At 38.0% G+C, this 24,406-nt stretch overlaps 1 protein-coding gene across 5 annotated transcripts in view; it reads left to right on the top strand.

Annotated features, from left to right (window-relative positions):
* The window catches only part of Brip1 (BRCA1 interacting helicase 1), a 145,222-nt gene that overhangs the window by 62,019 nt on the left and 58,797 nt on the right, over positions 1-24,406 (top strand). For all 5 annotated transcript variants that reach the window (XM_052195126.1, XM_052195130.1, XM_052195128.1 and 2 more), the window contains one exon: positions 1,643-1,804. In XM_052195126.1, the coding sequence (XP_052051086.1) occupies positions 1,643-1,804 (162 nt within the window). The remainder of the gene's footprint in view (positions 1-1,642; positions 1,805-24,406) is intronic.

Genomic DNA, 24,406 nt, shown 5'->3' on the forward strand with positions numbered 1-24,406 from the left:
CCTCAAACTCAGAAATCTGCCTGCCTCTGTCTCCCAAGTACTGTGATTAAAGGCGTGCGCCACCACTGCCTAGCCCATCTTGTGTTTATATCCATTGATTGTTAGCATTTAATAATGCTTGCTTCTCTTTCCCTTCTTCCTTTATATGTATGTATAGATGTCAGTGGAGAGAGAAAATATGTTGTCTACAGAGAGTAGGAGATGGGATGCATCCTCTGTTAAGGGTTTGGAGGGAAACCAGTACTTCCCCAGGCAAAATAAACCCATCAGTAGATGAGGGCTCATTGTCCATCCCAAGCTATAGGTTGGGGCTCACTTTTTTCTGACCAGTGCCCTCACTTTAACTGCCAACACCCTTCCGGGATGGCCATAAATCTGTTTTGTTGTGTCTGCCAACCCTGTAACTAGGACTTGGATTTGATTTTGACAACTTGATCTTTCTGGCTGAGGGAGAGAAGACTCTCCTCCAGACACATTTAGAAACTTTTCAATTGTTTATGCTCATCTGGAACCAGTTAATTTTATCACCAAACTTATTCTTCTCTTATCCAAAAATGCAATGTGTTATTAAATTCCTTGTTCCTCACAGGAGGTGAGTCAGGAATATCAAACATGTTTATCTCAGTAAGTTCTTTAAATAGTACTTATTTTAGGGCTTTCTGTGCAACCAGCAGAGTCTTTAGTAACTGTAAGTTAACCACTTTCAGACATGACAAGCCTACTAGAGAAATTCATCCTTAAAATTCTGTTTCTCTATAACTTCTCCTGGTGTTATAATCTGTGTGTTAATCGTGGTTTCTAAAGGGAGAAAAATGCTAAGAATGAATATATATTTTAAAAGGGGATTTACACATTGATTTAGTGATATGGTCTAGGTAGTCTGACAATGCCATGTCACACTGAGAGGCTGAGAATCTGTAGCTGCTCAGTCCACCAGGCTAGATGTCTCCATAGTCTCAATCTGGAGCCGAAGGCCTAGGGAGTCCCTGGAGAGAGAGCTTCTGGTTTTAGGTCTATATTGGAAGCCCAGAGAACCTGGTTTTAATATCGATGAATGAATGCCACAGCAGCAGGATAGATGAACTGGCCAACAAGATTGAAGGCGAAGAGGCAGAAATCATGTTTTTTTAATCTGGGCTACCACCAGAAGTTGCCATTCACCTTTAGGGTGGGCCCTCCTGCTTCAAATAATCTGACCAAGCAAGTTTTTCACAGGAGTGCCCAGCAGCTTGTATATTAGTTAATCCACATCTAATCAAGTAGATAATGAAGATTAACCATCACATATACAGTTTTTTAAATTGCATGTATGCAGGTATTTTTGCCTGGATGTGTAAGTATGCCCCATGCCTGCAGAGACCAAAAGAGAGGATGGGATCCCTTGGAACTGGAGTTCTTGTTAGTTATATCTTTGTAGTAACTGTGAGGATTACAATATTATTCAAAAGTTACAATAATTTGATATTTGGATCAATACCAACCTAATTGTATTCAATTAAAGGTATTAAAGAAAATTTCTAGTTTCATTGTAAATTTCTGCTAAGTTTATTTGATCATCTTTTTCTATAAATCAATCCCAATTAAATATTAATTTTCCTGTTTTATTTAGATATAACTATAATACTAAAATATTCATTTCTAGGTTTGGGTTGGTACTGTTGGCTCCGGTCCTAAGGGTCGGAGTCTCTGTGCTACCTTTCAGCATACTGAAACCTTTGAGTTCCAGGATGAAGTGGGCATGCTTCTGTTATCTGTGTGCCAGACTGTGAGCCAAGGGGTTTTGTGCTTTTTGCCGTCTTACAAGGTAAGGAATTGTTTATTGTTTTTCTGGGTTGGGCTTTTTCCCCCTAAAAAAGATATTGGATTACCATGATAAACTTCCTAGGGTGAGAAACAACAAGGTAATTATAATTCTTCCAATATCATATTATTTTATTTATGATGATTGTTGCCTGATTATCTTATTACTGTTTCACTTAAAATATTAACATAACTTTGGAAAGATAAGACCTTTTTTGTTTTGTTATAAAAAATGTTAGTTATATAAGAGGACTCTTCGTATGCAATTTTTATTCTTATAAGCAGTTTGTTATTTTCATAGGCGAAGAAGAGAGGAGTATGCTTTTTGACTTTAGTAAGTGAATCTAAGTGCCCTTTGTTGCCCATTATTTTACTTCATGCATCTGGCTAGAAGTAGCTGTATGCTTGGGGGGGAGGGGGCGGGTCAGTCCCAGAGCTTTGCGCATGCTAGACAAGTATTGTTCCATTGAAAGCTACATCCTGGGCTTTCAGCCTTTAAGACTCTTGTCTAACATTGATCCTTTGTCCTCACTGTACCGTTGGACCATGGTGGTTTAAGTTCAACTCTTTCAATGTCTGTACTTAGGTTGAAAAGTTTTCTCTGTTTATACATAAAGCATTTACTATTAAGAAAGGAGCTCTGTGTTTTGTTTTTTCCTGAAAAACAGTCTTTGTATCCCTGGCTATCCTGAACTCTGTAGACCAGGCTAGCCTCACACTCACAGAGGTCCGCCTTGACCTCTCTGCCTCTCTAACCTGTGAGCAAAGGCATGCGCCACCACACCTGCCACCATGCCCAGTTGCCTTTTCTGTTTTCTCGGTTTCTCTTTTCCCTCACTGTTTGTCTCATCATTGATGGTTTTTTCCTGTACTGACAAGCAGTGGTTTCCTTCTTGTTTTGTCTCGCATATATTTTCAGTAACTTTTTAGATTTATGTGTATGAATGCTTCATCTGCACTGTATCTGTGCATTGCATGTGTGCCTAGTGTCCAAGGAGAGCAGAAGAGGGCACCAGTCTTTTGACCACTCCTCTATGGTTGGCAGCATGGATGTAGCCTGTAACATACAGAACCCTTCTCTAATAGTGGAAATGACTACACAGAGTAATATATTCTTTTCCAGCTCTAGTACAACGAAGTACCACATATGAGATGACTTAAACAGCTGAAATGTATTTTCTTTTAGCTTGGGAGGCTTGAAACTCAAGATCAGGAACTGGAATGTCTGTCTCAGACCTGTGGTGGCTACCCTTTTGCTGGGTTCTTACTCTGAACTTATTTTGTGGTTTAGTATCCCTGGCATTTCTTAATGTTCAAATTACAGTCTTTTAATATCAGTTAAATTGAGTAGGATCCACCCTGAAGAACTCATTGTAAGTGGCTTATTGTCCAAAGTCACAGTCACATTCTGAGGGAGTGGTGATTCAGGCTTCACTGTAGAAACTTACAGAAACAGTACAGCGCATAACTGAGGAAAAAACCTGGGGGCAGGGTTGTAAATGTCTTGTATTGCAATTATGGTAGGTCATTTTAGGTGTCTTTTGCCAAAACTCATTAAGATTAATATGAATGTATTTTCTAATATGTAAATTGTATCTTTTCTGGGTTTGTAATTTTGGCTGTCTTGGAATTCACTCTGTAGACCAGGCTGGCCTCAAACTCACAGAGATCCACCTGCCTATGCCTCCCAAATGCTGCTGGTATTAAAATCATGTGCCACTACTGCCTGGCCTAAATCATATCTTAAGAAAGTTTTTTCAAATTGTAAAATGTCAGCCCAAATTTAACAAAAATTTGTATTGTAAGCTTATTTACAATGTGTTTATCTGGAAGGAATTTAAGGTTTTCTTACCCAGGAACAGGCATTTTATCCACATACACATTCATATGCCTTGCTAATGTTAAATAGTGAAACCAACAATATAGCGATGCCCATCATTTCTCCTAGTAAAGTACGCAGCCTAGGCTGGAGAACGGCTGAGAGTTTAGGAGCATGTATTGCTTTTGCAGAGATGGGAGTTTGATCCCAGCACTCATATCTGGCAGCTTACACTCACCTGTAATTCCATCTCCAGGGAATCTAGTATCCTTTTCTGCCCACAGATACCTGCAGGCATGTACACATATCCACACGTAAACATAATAAAAAATAAGACAAGTCTTAAGAAATTAAATTTTTAAATGTGTAAACTAATACATCTTATTCTTCATTAAAATAACTAATGTCTCAGTTAATAAATAACAAAAATGATAGCTTTTGATATAATTTATACATGTAAATGTAGTTCAAAGTGGATCTTAAAACTAATACTGAGACTTGTTTATACAAGTTGGAGTGCCTCATTTTTAGTTAGGCCAGTTTTGTAGTTTACACTCCCAGCAGTCTCCTACCTACTTCATGAAATGCAGTGTTTGATACTGTGCACATAGGAGACAAGCAGGGGTTTATGAGGAAGAAAAATATGAGGAAGAATTGAAGTCATAGTATTAAAGATTTTTAAATGGCCAATGTTTCTAATTAGGGATTATAATATCTATAGATGACAGCTTTTCAGAATGTTCTTAACATACTGATACTAAACACCATTCCATAACTGTGACACAACTGGAACACCTAATAAGGCATTATTATGATCTTTTATCTTGTGATTCAGAGTTATAAATCATGTTTAATAGCATTGTGAATAGCCGGGCGGTGGTGGCGCATGCCTGTAATCCCAGCACTCTGGGAGGCAGAGGCAGGTGGATTTCTGAGTTCGAGGCTAGCCTGGTCTACAGAGTGAGCTCCAGGAGAGCCAGGGCTATACAGGGAAACCCTGTCTCGAAAAAAACAAGAAACAAAAACAAAAACCCAATAGCATTGTGAACAGTGGAGATCTGAGTAACTGGGAGGATGATACTGAGTATTAGCTTTCCCTGGAAGGAAGGCAGTGACCAGGCACCCATCCCATTTGCCCACCAGCCCAGCCGCGTCTTACTGCAGGCAGGCTGGTACATGAACGCTGGTGGTTTCTGTCTTAGCCATATTTAAAAGCACCCTCTATTTCTAAGCAAGTTTTACTGACTTTTTTAAAAGGTTATTTGACTAACATTAACATTGATACTTTTATCATAAATATACTCTTTAATGCACTTTCCCTTTATTTCCTAACTGAAAATTCTAAAACTGTCACACATTTTAAGATGTAAGACACATGTAAGATTGTAGTAAAAATATTAAAGATTTTCAGAGATATAAAACTGGAAGAGGAAGGGCCTGGAGAGAAATGGTGGACCTACACTGTAGTTAAAAAGTAAGTGCTTTCCACTTACTTTTAGGAAGACCTTTTGCATTATAAGGCTTCACAATTTAAATACAAATTTCTGGGATACAGCATCTCAGAGGCATGCAGAGATGCCTGGGCTTCTCATGGCCTAGGCAAGTTGACATTCATCATAAATACAGTTTCCAAATAAATAAAAATCAAAGTTAAGCTTATAAATATTGATTAAAGTTCAATTGTGCTTGTAAATTTTACTTTTAAATGCATTGTTTGTGTCATGTAGTTGTACAGTTGGCCCACACTATGTCTTATTTTTTTTGTGTGTGTAGAAAGCTAAATGACATGCTAAAAAATCAGTTCATCTTTAGGCTTGTAAAATAAGAACTCCAGAAGCTTTGAGATTTTGGTGTCATATTCATAGCAAAGGCTTGTGTTTTAAGCAAAGATATTCCTTCTATCGGAAAAATATGCTTTATTAACTCATAAACTTAAGCTAATTCCCTTAAGTACTTGTTTTGATCACTATTAGTTTTTTTTTAATCAAAATCTTGATTTTTTTTAAATATAGAAAGTCTAGTAATTACTTTCCCCTCTAATTTTTTAAATATCAATCTCTTGTTACAGTTTGAATGGAAGTGTATGTCACATGTGCTGAGCCTATTTCCAGTTACTAGGAATATTTCCAGAGGTCTTTGGGAAGTGGAGCTTAGCTGGAGGAAGGAGATCGTGCTGGGCTTGTGCACATGAAGCCAGGCAGCCTGTTGAACCATGAGCTAAAAGAAATATTCCTCCTTTACACCCTCTCAGGTAGTTGAGTCATGACTTCCTAAAAATAACTAATTTAGAAAAGTGCCATCAGAGATCCAGGTTGTTGCTTTGACTGAATTTGATCATGTGGTTCTTTATCTTCTGAAGTTCATTTGTAGGAGACATTTGGAAGCAGCTCAGTGAGCACTTCCAGCGGGACCTTAGGAGACCAGAATACCTAATAGAAATAGGGCAGAAATGGCTGCGGGAACTCTGTTGGGAATTGTCCTAGAGACCTTTTAAATTGTGTTCAAGATTTTTAAACATTTTTTACATCCTGAGACTGTCTGATTATAACAACAATGGATAAATTAATTTGGTGAAAGAAATTTCAAGACAGAATTGCTTTCAGGCTACGGCATTTTTATTCCTGAGACCTTTAAATAGAAGAAAGATTTGAATAATACTCAGTTTGGCCAGAAAACGAACACATTTAAATTCATGAAAAAAGAGCGTGATCCTTGATCCCCACTGTAAACCAGGCTGAAAGGAGCCAGGGTCCAGGAAGGGGAAAGCTCAACTCATCTGAGAAACTTTATCTTGAGAAGACAGCACACTCCTCAAGAAAGAGCTGCCTAAGAAACATATTTCTCTACTAAGCTGCACAGCTTCTCAGAGGCTCTCAAGGTCCTTAGGGGCCATCCAAAATGCATGAGTGCATTGTCATTGTAAGGATCGGTATTGGCTCAGGACACCCCAAGACCAAGTTCTCCACACAAAGATTTATCTGCCCTGGAGAGACAAAGTGCAGAAATAAGAGACAAAGTTAGGAGATAGAGGATGAAGGAGAAAGGGAAGGGAGTTAGGGAGAGGGGGTAGAAGTATTTGTCCCAGAGAAGGACAAAGGACTGCTGCTGAATAGAGGAGACAGACATGGCCTGCAGGCAACTGGCAGTTTATAAAGGTCCAAGGGGAGACTCTTTGTTAAGATGAGGTATTTAATTTTAATTGGGCATGTTAATTAGGTGAGGTAAAGTGGGCTTTTGATTGCTGGACTTCAGTACTTTGATGGCAGGACCTTGGTAGGTAGCCACAGGAGGAGATGACAAATAAGGGAATAGACCTTCATGGCCAGCTTTAGGAATATGGTTTTTAGCAAGGCAGAAAGAAAGAATAAGATGGGCAAGGCCTGCCAGAGCCATGTTTGCCATGCTCAGGCCAGCTGGAGTCCCTTTTGTCATGAAAGCTTCTATACTTGTTTTTCTTTTTCCTGTGGTGCTGGTAATTGACCCCAGGCACTTGTGGTAGGCAAGTGTCCAGTGAGGCCCCACTACATCCTTTAAGACAGGGTTTTGCCCAAGTTGGCCTTAAACTTGTGATCCTCTTGCCTTTGTCTCCCAGATGCTAGGATTACAGGCATGAGCCACTATATCTGGCCTGTGCCACACACCTGTCTTTCAAAATAATTCCTGGAAGGTAAGGCAAATGTGAGTAGAGTTGAATCCCTTGAACAATCTAGATATGTGCAGGTAAGAGTGTGAAATCTAAGCTGTAGTGGAAACTCCAGGATTTTAGGAGATTCAAAGAACAAAAATATTTTCCAAAGATAGCTATGGGTGTAACCAGCCCTAGCAGGTGGTCATATCAAGTACAAGACATAGAACTACAAATTTTAACATTTGCCTTGCTATGTTCCATGGTCCTGTTTGAGTCACATTCTTTCTTCCTATGTCCAGATTCTTTCCATTTGTAGTATGAATTTTAACTTAGTATTATGTATGTTGATAGTATGGAACTTGGCTTTTATTTGTGTAAGCACTTATAGCTAAGTTTTGACCTGACTCTCAAGGGAAACAATTTGAGTTTTTGAACAATGTTGGAACTGTTAAGACTTTGCAGTCCCTTGGGGATGAACTAATTGCATTTTGCATTATAACATAGCCATGAGCCTTTGAGGAATGGGAGAGGAATGTTATGATCCTAAAGTGAAATTCCCCTAAAGGCACATGTCTTGGACAGTTGGTCTCCAGTTGGAGATGCAATTGTAGGTTTATGAAACATTAGGAGGTGGGGCCTAGTAGGTCCCTCTCTCCCTGTCTCTGTTTCCTTTCAGCTCTCACACCACACATTCCTATTGTCATGATGTTCTGCCCAAGTGCATGAGACCAGACAGACATGGAATAAACCTCCTGAAACTATAAACTATAAGTTAAAATAATTCTTCTTTTTAAACTGTCTTTTTCAGCCATTTTGATCACAGCTGCACAAAGTAACTAATAGAGTCTTCTTTTAAAACATTCTTTTACAGTGTAAGTCCCAACCATATAATTCACTTGTTTAAAGTATAGAATTCTGGGCTGGAGTGATAGTTTAATGGTTAAAGTGCTTACTGCTCTTTTAAAAGACCTGGGTTCCGTTCCCAGCACCTATATCAGGAGAATATGATTCTCTGTCTTCTTCAGGCATTTACATGCATGTGGTGCACATAAGCTTGTGCAGGCACAAACACGTAAATGTAAAAATAAGGCTGGAACTGTGTCTCAGTGATTAAAAGAACCTATTGCTCTTGCAGAGGATCTGAGTTCAGCTTCCAGTACCCACATGGTAGCTCACAACATTTGTAACTCAAGCTCCAGAGGATCTAATTAATGTCTTCTTCTGACCTCCATGAACACCAAACGCTCACATGGCTCATATATGTACATGTAGAAAACATTCCTACACATAAAATAAATCTGAAAAATAAAGTGTAGAACTCAGTAATTGCTAATACAGCCACAAATTGTGAGCCATCACCACTATCTAATCACAAAATACTTTTTTCTTACTACAAAAGGAAATTCCTTACAATCATTAGCAGTTCTAATTCCACCTTCTATTCCCTGTAAATACTCTATATTCTGCTTTAACAGAACTGCCTTCTTTGGCATTTTTATATAAATATAAATATATAGCATGTGGCCTTACGTTTGGATTCTTGACTTAGTATGTTTGCAGAGTTCTTTGTAGTAGAATGTCAATACATTTTTAGTGGCTGAATGATGCTTTAGTTTTTCAACTTGTTAAGGACTGTGGCTATATAGCACAGTAGTAGGGCACTTGGCTAGTTTCAGTGTATTTGTATTTTGAACATTAAATATATCTTTTGTAAACATCATATAGTTTGATTTTTTAAAATCTAATCTCATAATCTCTAGATCTCTAAATCTTGTAATGTGTTGTGCATTGATAACACCAGTTGTTCCTTGTTCTCTTTGTTCCTTTTTCCTTCTGTTCCTCCAGTACTACCTTTTGTGCTAACTATCTGTTCTCTAGTGTGCTGGGTAAAGTTTTCTTACTTTGTTTGTTTGTTTGTTCGTTCGTTCGTTTGAGGCAGGGTTTCTCAGTGTAGTACTAGCTGTCCTAAAACTCTACCTCCCTCTCCCTCCTGACTGCTGGGATCAAAGGGGAGTATACCAGCACTGCCAGGTCAGGTAAATTTTTCTAAAGTGCCATTTTGATTCCCTTGGCTTTGTTTCTTTGTTGTTTATTTATTTAAGACTTGTTTTCCTTGTGTAATTGTGATTATTTGCAACTTCTATGTAGATTTGTCTGTTCTTAGGGTAGGCCTCTGACTCAGCTTCCCTGGTGCTGGAATAGTAGGCATGTACCCATTCTCAAACCTTTGGTGTTTTTTTGTTTGTTTGTTTTATTTTGGGGGTTGTTTGTTTTTTAAGACTGTGAATCCCTGGTCATCTTTGTACTCACTCTATAGACCAGGCTGGCCTCGAACTCACAGAGATCTGCCTACTTCTGCCTCCCAAATACTGGTACTGAAGGCATATGCTACAACCACCTGTCTAAACCTTTGGTTTTTGTTTTGTTTTGTTAGTGTGTGTGTATGTGTGTGTCTATGTTTGTGTGTATGCGCACTCAGGCACATGCTTGTGACTCTATCACCTTAAAATTTAATAATACAATTTATATTAATGCTAATTATTTTCAGTAATAAGCAAAGGCTTTGATTCTATAGCTTTGCTCTGTCCCACATATTTGTATATTACTGTTATAGAAATCAGAATAATTACAGACTAAATTAGCTTGCACTCTCTATTAAATTTACTTAAGTGCTTATCTGTGTCAATGCTTTTACATTTTTTGTTTTGCTTTGTTTTTGTTGTTGTTTTGATGGGGTTGAATGTTTGTTTGTTTTTGTTTGTTTGTTTGTTTGATTTTTAGAAGGTTTCTTCATGTAGCCCTGGAAATTCCTGGTAGTCCTGGAATTTTCCTCATAGATCAAGTTGGCCTCAAATTCTGAGAGATCTATCTGCCTCTGCCACTCTGCCGCTCTGCCTCCGCCTCCACCTCCTGAGTGCTTTTCAGTTCTTAGTGTGGACCTGAGTTTCTCTGTGAAGTCCCTTGATCTAGGCACTCACATGTGCTGTACACTCCCAAGGAACTTCTTTCCCAGTCTTAAGAGTCAGTCTTGTGGCAGTAGTTCTGAGCTGTTACACTGGAGCCTTGTTGCAGTGGTGGTGCAGGGAACTTAGACTTAGGGAAGAGGCGCATCATCTGACCTTTCATTATGTCATTTACTTGGACCATGATCCTGTGCTATAACCTTCCAAGTGTTTCAGTGTTCTTCACTGATCTCATTAAACGACACAGGAAGTCTGGAGGAAGCTGGACTTTAGATAATTTTCCCTCCCTTGTGCTGGGTGAAGCTCTTACAAAGTCTTTCTTACTCGTGGGCCACCCTTAGTTTTGGGGGATTCTTTGAGCCTATTTTAAAATGGTTACTTTTTCCTTTTCTTGCCAGGAACAAGAAGGTTTTTCTTGGCTCTTTATTTTCAGAGCTGTGGGGTTACTGGAAATAATAGCTTCAAAAATGTGAGAACCTTCCCAGACAATAGCCCCAGAGTTTCCTGCTTTCAGTCTACATTTGTCTCCAGCAGTTTCCCAAAATCATCTTTCGGTTGTTCCTGTCAGCTTATGGTTTTAGTTTAGTGCCTTCCTAAACACAACTTAGTTTCAGGGTAGCAATTAGCTCTGTTAGCTATATTAGGGACCAGATTGAAATATAAGGGGGAATTGTTTTCTGTTGTTTCATAGCAAACAACTACTAGCTTAGTTCTTTAAAACAATGTACATTATCTCTGAGTCAGGGGTCTGGACATATCATGGCTATTTTCTTATTAATATATTAAAAGTCCATGTATCAGAGGTCAGTGGAGCAGTAGTCTCAAGAGTTTTGATTGGGGGAAGCGTATGACAAGGCTTAATCTTTCAATGTAGAAATGATGTAGAATAAGTTTTTGTTGCTATGGTAATAAGAGAGGTTTTGGGGTGTTAGATAACAAAAGCTAATAGAACAATAGCTCTCCATAAATGTTTTTCAACACATGAATGAACAGATACTCAGTTGTCTGTATCCCAGATCTCTCTTTGTCTTGCTTTGTCTGACAGCCTTGATTTGTGGCCCAGGATGTATAGCCTCAGCAGGCAGCTCATGCAACCTGGTTTCTTGATCATCCTGCTGTTATTACCACAGTACTAAGATTTCAGGCCCGTTTGAAATGAGAGCTATTTTACAACTACAAACTAAAATTCTCTGCACTTCATTGATCTATCTTAATACCATATACTAATATTTATTCTATTCTAAGAAAGAACTTTTAATATTTTAATTGAATTTCTTTGAAATATAGAACTATTTATACTGAAAACTGTGTTTATACTACTTTTTGAAAATTCTAATTTCATATCTTTTTATTTTTTTGAGGAAATAATTTTTGGTTACAGGCTTTGGAGTTTGCTAAGCCCTGTTAAAGATTCAAATGTATATTACCGGGCATGATAGCACATGCCTTTAATCCCAGCATATTGGAGGCAGAGACAGGTGGAGTCTGAGTTGGAGGCCAGTGTGGTCTATATACCAAGCTCTAGAACAGCCAGGAATACATAGAGAAACCCTGAATCAAGGAAAAAAAAGATTCAAATGTGAACCAGTTATTATCTTTTTAAGACGTCTGTGTTGTTGCACCAGGCACATAATAAAGAAGATTCAGAGGATTTCCACTTGTGCATGTGGGGACATGTTAGTCAGTGTTTGGCTATCATGACTGATAACTAAGAGAAACTATTAGAAGGAGGTAAGATTTGTTTGTGTTCATGGTTTCAGAGGGTTCAGTCCATAGTTGGCCTTCTGCATTGTTTGGGGGTCTCTGGGTGTACAGAAACAGAAAAAGTCGTAAAGGAAAGCTCTTTACCTTGTGGCAGCCAGGAAGCAAATAAGAAATATTAGGATTGTCAAGGCTGGCTGCCTCCTTCTTGGTATCCATCTAGACACCCAGCCTATTAGGTGGTATGACCAATATTTAGGGTGGGTCTTCCTACCTTAGTTATGACTCTGTAAGTCCCTCACAGATGTGTCGAAAGGCGTGCTTTACTAATCAGCTTCTTAGAGGCAACATGGGAGTAGGGAGGATAGCATCAGCAGAGTCACAGGAAGTACTTTTAGTTTAAAAAATTATGTATTATGTGTGTTTTTGTGTACACACATATGCATGCTATGTATGTATGGGTACATGTACCACAGCATACATGTGGCATTCAAAGGATAACTTTTGTAGTCTTTTTTTCCTCCTTCCCCCCACATGAGTTCTGGAGATCGTACTCAGGTTACCAGGCTTGTGCCAAAGTGTCTTTACCTGGTCTCCAGCCCAGAGACTTAGAGATTTTTGTTTTGTTTTATTTTATTTTGTTTTGTTTTTTATGGGGTTTCTCTGTGTAGCCCTGGAACTCAGAGATGTCCTTGAACTCAGAGATCTACCTGCCTCTGCCTCCTGAGAGCTAGAATTAACGGTGTGTACCACCACCACTCTGTCCACAGAAAAAGTTTTATAGTTACAGTTTTACTTAGCCTGTGTGAACAGAAGATGGGAATACTGGAAAGGAGATGCAGATTTTCATAAAAGAAGCATAGAAGGAAGTCTAAAGACAATTAGTCTAAAGACAATTTCAAACAGACATTTAGATGGTAAATGGTTTTTCCTATATTCAAAGATGGATTACTTGAGTAAGAGTTAAGGTAAGGGCATTATTTTAAATTCTTCCTCTCCACATTGCTCTTAGAGCTTGCCAAAATTACTAGAAATTGCAGGTTTTGTGAAGAATGTCATTCTTCCTCCAACATAAATTTGATTTGATTCTGTTGTTTAACTTGGTAGTACCTCTGCCTCGAACTCACTGAGAGATCATTTTTTATGGACCGAGTGGGTTGAAGACTTTAAACTCTTTTAATAGATGGAAAGATTCCATTGAATAATTTTGAAAAGAAATTGTATGGTGCCAAAAGAAGCTTGGATCTTTTTCTTTTTGTTACAGACTTTGATGTTCCTTTACATTTTTATGACTAAGTTAGTTGCATGACCCATTTTCCTTGAATATCTTTTCATTTACCACTGAATATTAGACAAGGAATAAAATGCAGTTTTTCTCTTCAGTCTCTATTAAGAGTTTTTATAACTATTATTTCACATTAAGTTTTTATGTTGAGAAATTTTCAGTGCTACTTGCTTTGATGTTTGCCATTTTTAAGCTAATCTAAAGGAGAAACTAAATCACTAAATCCAAGTTTTATTATTTTTATTTAGATGTTTGAACTTTCTATAGCTAGAACTCTCCTTCTTCTGTATTAAGTAGAAGAAATCTTTATGGTATTGTGACCTTATGGTTGTGATATGGTTATTGTACAATTAGAGGTTAGGTATATGTTGTTGCTGAACTCATCTGCTATCTAACCATGGACTTTTGCACACTTTTTCTCTCTTCTGGTCACTAGAAAATAGTTGAGGAATGCATATTACATTTTTTTTGGTTTATTCAAATAACTTGGTGTCTTAGTTAGGGTTTCCATTGCTGTAAAGAGATACCATGACCAAAGCAATTGTTATAAAGGAAAACATTTAATTGAGGCTGGCTTACAAATTCTGAGATTCTCTCTATTATCATCATGGCAGGAAGCACGGCAGCATCTAGGCAGGCATGACACTGGAGGAGCTGAGATTCTACATCTTGTTCTGAAGGCAAACATTAGAAAACTGATTTCCAGGCATCTAGGAAGAAAATCTCAAAGCCCACCCCTACAGTGAAACACTTCGTCCAACAAGGCCACACACATCTCCTAATAGTGACACTCCCTGGGCCAAGCATATACAAACCACCACACTTGCTTAAGGGGTGGCCTCTGGTCCTCTAAGACTGAGACTTTGTTCCTGCTGCTCTGAACTTCACTAAAACTGTATGACATCCAGGACCTCATCTCCCCACTTACGGAAGCTCTGGTTGTATGCTATCCCCAGCCTGAGTCTGACCTGCTCTAGAACCAGACTTTCAGCCAAGACTCTGAAGCTGGAACTGGGTCCTAAGTCCCTCACCTTGATCGTATGACCCTCATCTCACATCCCCCAGTTCCCTTCCCTGAGGGTTGTCTGACCTGTCCTGGTCTATTAATGATCCCCATTTGTTTGCTTGATTTCTTTCCCTCTTCTTCTTTTCTCTTTCTCAAATTCTTTTTTTCTTTCCCCCTATCTTTTAAATTTTCTTCTCTTGTTTACTTCCATTCTTCTTCCTTCCCTCTTTATTTCTCTTTGTTTTGTTGCTGTTGTTGCTATTGGTTATATATTTTGATTATTAAGCTGCTAGATATAACTTTTTCCTTCCAAATCTATGAGCTGTCTCTTCAGTCAGTAAAAGTTTCTTTGTTTCCTTCCTTGAGTTTTGATAGATCATTGTTAGCATATAGAAATACCACAGATGGTTTTCTTTCACTGTGTGTATGGGCTAGAACCCAAGATTTTGTATATGTTAAGCAGCCAAACTTTGCCTCTGCCTACCTTTCATCCCTATACTACAAATTTCTACAAGTTGATTTTGTATCCTGTAACTTTGAATTTTTTATTACTTTTTAGCATTTGGTTTTGGTGGTGGTATTAGTTTTTTATGTATAACTTTATGTTCTTAGCAAATAGTAACAACTTCAGTTCTCCCTTTGAAGAATATGTCTTTGGATGTCTTTTGTTTCTCCTGACTAAATGCCCTGACAAGGACTTCCAGTACAGTGCTGAATAAATGTGACAAGAATGGAAACCTCATGTTGTTCTAGACGGTACCAGAAGACTTTCAATTCTGTCACCTATATTCTAGTCATGGTTTTACCACAGATGTGCTTTACTGTGTTGTGACAAATTCCTTCCATGTCTATTTTGACAAGAATTTATTTCTTGAAAGGGTGTTGAATTTTGTCAGATGTTTTTTCCTTATCTAATAAGATGGTCATGTGATTATATCTGTCCTTTCGTCTGTTAAAGTGATGTGTCCTATCTATGAATGTGTGTATGTTGAGCCTCCCCTACTTCATAAGGTACTTCTATGATTTTGTTGGCTAATTTTGAACTTGGGTTGCAATATTTTGTCCAGGAATTTTACTTTTCTCTTTATTAGTGATATTCATCTGTACTTTTCTTGTAATGTATTTGGTTTTGGTATCAGGGTAATGCTGTTTTGTTGAGAGTTTACAAGTACTCCTTAACTCTTTTATGAAGGGTTAGCATTAGTTTACTTTTGAATACTTGGTCAAGTTCAGCAATGAAGCTAGTGAACACCCTGGGCTTTCCTTTTGATAGGACATGTTTTTGTTGTTGTTGTTGTTGTTGTTGTTGTTGTTGTTGTTGTTGTTTTACCATCAGTCTTCTTACCCATAAATCTATCTGTTCAGATTTGTTCATATCTTCATAATTCAGTGTTAGTGTATGTGCCTAGGTGATTATCCATTTCTTCTAGACATTAAACTATAGACAATAGATAATCCTTTGATGATGCCATCAATTTTACCTCGTTTTGAGTCTTAATGTTTTTATGTTAATCAATCTAAAGTTTTATTTATTTTGTTTATATTTTCAACATCTCAGGTTTTGTTCTGTTGATTTTCTTTCATAGTTTCTAGCCTTTATTCATGTTTATGTTTTTTAAGAAACATTCACTCTAATTTATTAAAATAGTTTTAGTTCACATATAATCTTAACAGGGAGTGTTCCAAAATCATTTGTGTTCTGATCGCTATTATTTTCTTCTGCTAACCTTGTACTTAATATATCAAATAAATATATATGCTCCTATGAAGCAGTCTTTAGTTATTTATAGATTAAACTGTCTTCCAAGTCCCCACATCCAACTTTTTTGTTTTCCTTTTCTTCTTTGTATAGATATCTGTCTGGATGATCTGTGCATTGTGGGGGGTTAGGTCCCCTGCTGACATTGTATTGCAAGCTATCTCTCCTTCAGATCTTTAAATATAGTATATATGTTTATATATACATATATATATTTATTTTTTGAGACTGTGTCCTATGTACAATGGCTTCTAACTTACAGTAAATTACAATGTAGACAAGGATAGCAGTGTACTTATAGTCCCCCTGCCTCTGCCATCCAGGTAGCATGCCTAATTTATCCAGCGCTGGTAATTGAACCCAGAGCTTTTACATGGTAAGAAGCACTCTATAAATGAGGTACATTCACAGATCCTTACTTTACATTTTTATGTATCTAATTTTACATGGATGGATACACACACACACACACACACACACACACACACACACACACAAATTAATCTATCTCCTTTTATGTTTTTTTAAACTTGTTTTTGAGATTATATTACAATTACATCATTTTCCTCTTCCCCATCCTCTCTTCAAACCTCTCTATATTTCCACACTTGCTATCCTTCAAATTCATAGTGTCTTTTTCATTAATTATTGATATGTGCATATATATTTCTATATATAACCAGCTCAATCTATATATATTTTAATTATATCTGTGTTTTCAGAGCTAACCATTTAATATTGGATTACCAGTTAGTGTGTACTTTAAGAAAGAGTATTTCTCTCACTCTCAGTATTCTTCAGTTGCTTATAGTTCTTTGTATAGTGTTGAGGCCTCATGATCTTCCCCAGTCCACGTTGGCATCCCTATTATTGACCTTGTTAGCTCATATTAGACACTCATGTTGGTGAGACCTTATGGGTATGGTTTCTGACATTCCTAGGAAGCACAGTCTCACAACCAGATCCCTGATCTTCTGGCTCTTTCCATAATTCCACTCTCTCTTCTGCAATGTTCCCTAAGCCTTAGACTTGCTTTGTAGATGTATCCATTAAGAGTGCTCCACAGCTCAGCGTTTTGATTGGTTGTGGTTTTCTATAATGGTCTTTGTTACAAAGAGACATTATCTGTGGCTATAAGGCCGTATGTTTAGAATGCAGTTAGGTGTATTCTGGTTTAGTAATTTATAGTAATTTAGTATGTGTGTGTATGTGTGTGTGTTTCTCAGAATTTCATGTAATATGTTCTAATTCTATTTGCCTCCATCCTTACCCAACTACTCCCAAGGATCTCCCCTTTCCTACCAACCTAAATTAGTGCCTTGTTTTAACCCATGATGTCATTTTTTTTCTGCTCATTTTATTTGGGTGTTCTTTGGGGCTTGTTCACCTTACCCAGAGGCAACAACACTCAGAGAAAACTGACTTTCTCTCTCTATCTGCTGCCAATAGTTGCTCAGCTAAGGGTGGGACTTTGTGTCCACTTTCCCTCTCTGTGCTTGTATTTGGTCCGGGTTGAGCTTGCATGTAGTTTGTGCATGCTTTCGCAATCACTGAGTTGAAATGTGTAGCGGTCCATTTGTATATAGAGGATACTGTTCCTTTTATTCATTCACTGCATGTGGCACTTACATTCTTTCTGCCCCCTCTAATGCAATGATCCCTGAGCCTTGAAAGGAGGAAATCTTTCTAGATGCCTTCCTTATTTTCATATGCCTTTTAGGGGGAAGTAGGTCTCTTCTAAAGCTCTCTCTCTCTCTCTCTCTCTCTCTCTCTCTCTCTCTCTCTCTCGTCAGCAGAGCTTTGAACTCATAGAAAGCTGTCTGTTGGTGCCTCCTGACTGGTGGGATTAAAAACATGCACCATCATTCTGAGCCCTAGACCATATTTGTTATACACCGCCTTCTATGACATTTCAGTTGAATTCATTTGTATTCAAGATAATTATTGGTGTGTATTTGCTTTGTATCATTGTGATGAAATAGGTGAGAGATTGTTTTAAGGGAAGAAAAGCTCCTGCTTCAGAGGTTTTAGTCTGCGGCCCCGTTGCCCCTTGGCAGGCGTCATGGCAGAAGCTCTTGAGAGAAAGCTACCTCATGGCACCTGAGAAGCAAAGACAAGGAAGAGAGGGGCTCAGGGCCCAGTGTGCTCTTCAAGGTCATACTGGGAGTGACCTGCTTGCTTCAGCTAGGCCTTACCGCCTTACATGTGCCAACTGAGCCTTCAACACCTGAGCCTTTGAGTGACGTGTGAGTTCTAGTAGGTTAGAATCTGCTACTGTCATTTTCTGATTTGTTCTGGTTATTTTGCAGAAACTTAGTCTCATCTCCTGCTGATATCTTTTATGGCTTATGAATTTCTTTATTTGGATGGTGCTCTGCATACTTCCTTGACTGCTTTTTATCACAGGATATTTTTTTGTTACAGTCTTCTAGATTGTACAATTAAGCCTTTCTCGATTGTCCCTTTAGGCTGCGTAGTGTAGGTTTGCAGCAGATTCAGCCCAGCAGTATCTGACAGTGACTTAGCAAACGTCGCAGTATTTGCTTCTCACTCATTTGCTTTTCTCCACCTATAGTCTGTATTATTTCTTGCAATGTAACTGAACTGTCTTATTCTAATTAATGTTAGCTCTTGTCTTTGTACAGGACTGTAGATAGTAGTTGATTTTTTTTTTTTAGTCTCAACTTAATCTCTTCACAAAGTCAAACATGCAGTTGATTTTTTGTGTGAATAAATTTATTCATCTAAATTTTATCCAATATTTACTAAGCCATCCCTTCTTAAAATAATAAAAATGATCAAATACATACATTTTAATTATATGTTTACTCCATATATAGATGATTAAACAAGTTCAGAATCCATTTTTCAAGGAGTTCAACGTTTCTTCCATGCATAAATAGCTATAGGTTCCAGGTTTCTGTTCACGAAATTTCAATTAAATAGATTGTTCCAAGAAATATATGTTTCTTCTTAAATATTATTTGTTTTTTAAGTTCAAATTATAAATATTATGCTTTTATGTCTATCTGTGAGAGAGTACAAAATCAGTTTTTCTCAGAAGTACAGTTCTAATACCTTCAGACCCCTTGGTCTTTTAATGCATTAATAAGAATACTTATTTTTCAAACTATTTCAGGATCTTTTGTTTCTGTTTAGATTGCCAAAATCTGCAGAGAATCTTATATTCCCTTCAGGGTAGTATTTGCCCATATTCTTTTCCAAGTGTACTACTGACTGTATGAGCATTCATCAATATTTAATCCTGAAATGTTGAAGTAAAAAATCCTAAGTCAAATGTAACCACATGGGGAGATACTTACATTAAAAATGACTGGAGTCTTTTTATATTTCACATTTGTATACTGAAAAATTAAGACTGTACTCATTTTATAGTAACTAAAGATTTTATTTAGAAACACTACTAATTTTTCATTTTTATTAGTATCTAAAATACTCTTATTTCAAACATACCACCCATAGACATATATCAAGTAAAAAGAGAGTAAATATTTCTCATATATTGATACCTCTCAAAATGAGTTTCAAAGAATCATCTTCTGATGGAAAAATATGATGATATTTTACCTTTGGAACAAATCATAGGATTCTGTGAGATAGTCTATTTAGGCAGGACCATTAAGTGCATTAGGACTTGAGTGCCGGCTAGTAAAGTGAGTACGGGGCAATAGTAGGAAGAGAAACACATGCCAAAACCATTTCCAAAAGGCTAGGACTGTAACAATACCAGGAATGAGGGCAAAGAGGTCTTAATGCAATTTGCACTTTCTAAAGTTTCAAAAAGAGACTCTGCATTAGTACGTTATTAATGTACTGAACATCTGGTGCTGCATAAAAGCTATGGACGTTGAACAAATACAGGATTCTAACTTATTGCCTCCCTAGTGGCATAGTGGTTTTAAGAAGCTTGAAAAAGTGAAATGACAATTTCCAGATAAGACACAGGCATTCCAAAGTATTCTTTTAATTTGTGAGATGTGACTTTTCAAAAACTTGCTTCTAATGCTAATGAGTCCAAGCAATGTGAACACAGTTGGTAAACTAAATTGTCTCTATCACTGTGTCAGCTAGTCTCTGTATGTGACTAGTATTTACTTTTTATGACCTATAAAAATAACTCAGAAATACCTCGTGGGGTTTTTTCTTCTCTTGTGTAGTAAGCCTGAAAAATCAAGAGACAGGTCTGAGTACTTTCCTTTAAGCTGTTTGAGAAAGTGAACAACTGAATTTTGAGTCCTGTCGGCAAGAGGGAATCACTTGAGCTGTGTACATGCGCTCTTTGAGTGTCACCTGCAATGAGAACAGAAAAGCTGTGGACTTGAGGATTTGTTTAGTGAAACTGAAAATGAGGAATAGAGAGGGTGGTTGGGGGAAGAGGCCGGTGAAAGGCTAATGAGCTCAGAGCAGAAACCTCCGCCCTGAGCGCATGCAGGTCCTTTAGCACACCACCCCTCCCCTCCGGCTCCGTTGTCATCTCACTAATCACCTGAATATTCTTTTGTTGAATATTTTGGCCTCTGTTTTTGTAATTGTGGGATTTTTGTTGTGGTTGTCATTTGGTTGAGTTTTGGTTTTGCCTTTCGTTATTCTCCTTCCTGATCAGTCATTGATTTTAACTTGGTTGAGTAAGTTCACCTAAGTTGTTTATTGAGCATTTTCTTTGTATGAGGTGTTCTAGTTACTAGATAGTCATTGGTGAGCTAAATAGAAAGTTTATTGCCTTCTTACATTTCCAGGGATGAGGAGTGAAAGTAAAGTGTAAAGATAGTGCTGTGTTAGATAACACCATGGACTGAGTATGTGTGCTAGCAAACATCTCATGTGGCAGCCCTTACCCCAGTTGCTTAGATTTGAGATAGGGCCGGCCTCTAAGGATGCTACATGAAGACCTGAGGGGATGGGACCCCGGTCTCATAGCATTGGTATCTTTGTACTAAGAGGCACCAGAGAGCTCATTGCCTTCCTCTGCCTAGGCTCAGGCAGAAGGCCATGTGAGAGTGCAGAGAAAGGAAGGCCATCTGCCTGAGAGGAAGAGAGCCCCCTTCCTTTCTAGAAATCAAGCTGACTAACATCTTGATTTTGTGTTTCCTATCCTCTAAGACTGAAAAATACATTTCTGTTGTTCAGTCACTTAGTCTATTATATTTGTTATAGCAACTCAAGGGATATATTTATGTAGAAAAGTAAATTTGAAAAGAATTCTAGGGATATAGAAAGATGGTTTATAACTCTGATAGGATGATTTACAAGTTTGAGAAGGTGATATTGAATAAAGGTCTGAAGGAGGGAAAGAAGGAAACAATTTTGATTGCTGGAGGAATGTTCATGTGGAATGAACCTTATAGTAGGAAAGGCCTACCCTGTGCTTGTGGCAGTGTGTAAGATAAATAGAGGACTAGAGGTCAGAGAAGGAGCTGTGGTAAAAACCATAGTGCAATAAGAGTTTGGATTTGATTCTTAGTACAATAGGAACCCTTTGGGGGCTCTGACTTGGGTTTTGGTGTTCTATTTGAAGCAGTATCATGTGTCCCAGGCTGGCTTTGAACTTTTGTATAGACAAGGATAACCTTGAACTTCAGATCTTCCTCTGAGTACTTAGATTGTAGGTGTGCCCCACTATTTCTGGCTTATGCTTTGCTAGGGATAGAACCCCCAGCTTTGAGTGTGCTAGACAAGCTCCCTGCCACCAGAGCCCCACGCCCATCCCTGCCTTAGTTTGTAAAGGATGCTGTTGGGGGGAGGGTGACTTCAGAAAACACAAGAGGAAACAAGGCAACAATTTATTTAGCAAGATCTAGTGAAACAGATGATTGGTGACTTAGGGACCAGGTAGGGACAAAGTTAATCAGAAATGTTTGAAGCCTAGATATCATTTTTATGTGATTTTCACAGGATTTGCTGGTGACTTAAATGCACAGTGATCATAAGAAAGAAGGTTTTCTTTTCTTTTCTAAGACTTATTTATTTTTGTGTTTGGATACTTTGCCTGTGTGTGTGTGTGTGTGTGTGTGTGTGTGTGTGTGTGTGTGTGTGTGTGTACTACCAGCATGCCTAGTATCCTTAGAGACCTGAGAAGGGAGTCAGGAATAGGAGTCACATGTGGGTCCTGGGAATTGAATGGATTCTCCAAGAGCAGCCAGTGCTCTTAACCTCTGAATGATCCCTCAGCCCCAATTTTATCTCTTAAAATAGGAATATAGTGGCTAGCAAAATGGCTCAGCAGATAAGGTGCTTCCCGCCAAGCCTGACAACCTAAGCTGAATCCTCAGAACACATCTGAGGTGTAAAGAGAGGACCACCTTGGTCAGGTTCTCCTCCTGCTGCACACATGTGCCATGGCACCTGTATGCATGCACACTCACAAATGTAAAATCTAACTTTTTTTTTCTTAAATAGGACTTCGTTTTCAGTGTTTAAGTGTTTTAAGTAAAATCATATTATTTACTTTTTTACACAATGTGTTTAGTTTTGCTGTTCACCTTTTCAGGTTCATATTTGCTTATGTTTTTTAAGAATTTTTCTTGTATTTTTTTCCTGATCCATTTAACCAATATTGGTGATCTTTTTAGAAACCAACTCTCACTTTTGTTCATTTACTCAACCTTTTCTTATCCTCTTTTTTATTTGTGTTCTAATCTTTATTTTTCTTTCTTTTAGTAACATTTTTACTCTGTAGTGCTGTGTGTCACACACAAGGCTTTGGGTATGCTAGGCTAAGTGCCCTACCACTGAGCACAGCACTTTTTAAACTTGTTGTTTTGAGAGAGTCTCACTCTGGAGCCCAGGCAGACACTGAACTTGCCATTCTCCAACCTCAACTACTCACACAGCTGGAATTGCATAGCTGCATCATCAGGTTGTATTTCTCTGATGCAGACGATTGTGACATCTGTGCATGTCTTCCTGAGTACCCTGTTGTTGTGTTCCTTACTTTTGGTATGCTGTGTTTCATTTTTGTTGATTTCAATATAATTTCATAATTTTCTTTTTAATTTCTTCTTTGGACTCATGCTCACTATTCAGAAGTATATTGTTTAATTTCCGCAGTTTCCCAAATTTCTCAGGTTTCTGTTAAATTCCAGTTTCATTCTTTTGTGGTTGGAAAAAACACATGGTTTCATTCTTGTTACTGTGTGTGTGTGTGTGTGTGTGTGTGTGTGTGTGTGTGTGTGTGTGTGTGTATGAGTGAAGGTCTGAGGGCAACGTTAAGGAATCGGTTCTCTTTCTACCATGTGATGGAATCCAAGCCATCAGGCTCAAAGGCATGCATCTTTATCTGCTGAGCCACCCTGCTGGCTCTGGTTAAATTCGTTAAGATTTGCATTGTGACCTGATACATAAACAGATGTGTATATTTCAGAATACGTGTGTCTCTTTTTTGTTGTTGTCATTGTTGTTTTGTTGTTGTTTAATTTTATAAATATTTTTATTGAATATATTCTTCATTTACATTTCAACCCTTTCCTGGTTTCCTCCCCTCTCAGAACATCCCTAACCCATCCTCCCATCCCCTGCCTCCAAGAAGATGTCCCTCCACCCAACCCACTCCCACCTACCCTGTCTTGATTTCCCCACGCTGGGGCATCTATCGAGCCTTCATAGGACCAAGGACCTGTCCTCCCACCGATGCCCAACAAGGCATTCCTCAGCCACAATTGCAGCTGGAACCATGTGTACCCCTTGGTTGCGTTGTGACCTGACACATAACAGATGTGTACATTTCAGAATACATATGTCTCTTAAACTTTTCAGATCATGAGGTTGTTCAGGTTTTCTACTTCCTTACTGATCTTCTGTCTGCATGATCTTCATTCTGGATATCTTATGATTTGGTGAAGCTTGGGTGTTTCAATCTCCTACTAATATTATATTGGAATAGGTTGTCAATGTTCACTTGAAATACTTGGGTCTTCTTTCGTAAGTTTATATAAATGTGTACTTGTTGCATTTTCTTGGGAAATTGGGCTTTATCCTTACAGAATCTCTTTCATTTCTGTAATTGTTTTTAACTAGTCTGCTTAGTTTGGTGTGGATTGTGTGAATGTTTATTAGGAGTATCTTTTTCCAGTCTTTCACTTAGATCCTGTTTTTAACCCTAAGTCCAAAGAACAGAAAGCAAGATGCTAGTACTATTTTATCATTTTCAGGCTCTCTACCATCTTTTTTCCTTTTCCCTCTTCTTATCCCCCTACACCCCCCCCCAAAAAAAACAAAACCAAAAGATAATGTAATAACTTCTTTGTTGTGTTTAGATGGTTAAAAAATTTGTTAAGTTTAACTAAACCAATTTGAGTGTTATTTTCTCTTTTAAGATGAGTTTATGTTGTGTTTGTGTATGATATTATGTAGTTTGTGTGTATGTAGTGTGTGTTTGTGTGACTGTGATGTGCTGTATTATCTAAGTATGATATGCTGTATATGCAT

This window comes from Apodemus sylvaticus, chromosome 10 (assembly GCF_947179515.1).
Source record: "Apodemus sylvaticus chromosome 10, mApoSyl1.1, whole genome shotgun sequence".
Classification (NCBI taxonomy): domain Eukaryota; kingdom Metazoa; phylum Chordata; class Mammalia; order Rodentia; family Muridae; genus Apodemus; species Apodemus sylvaticus.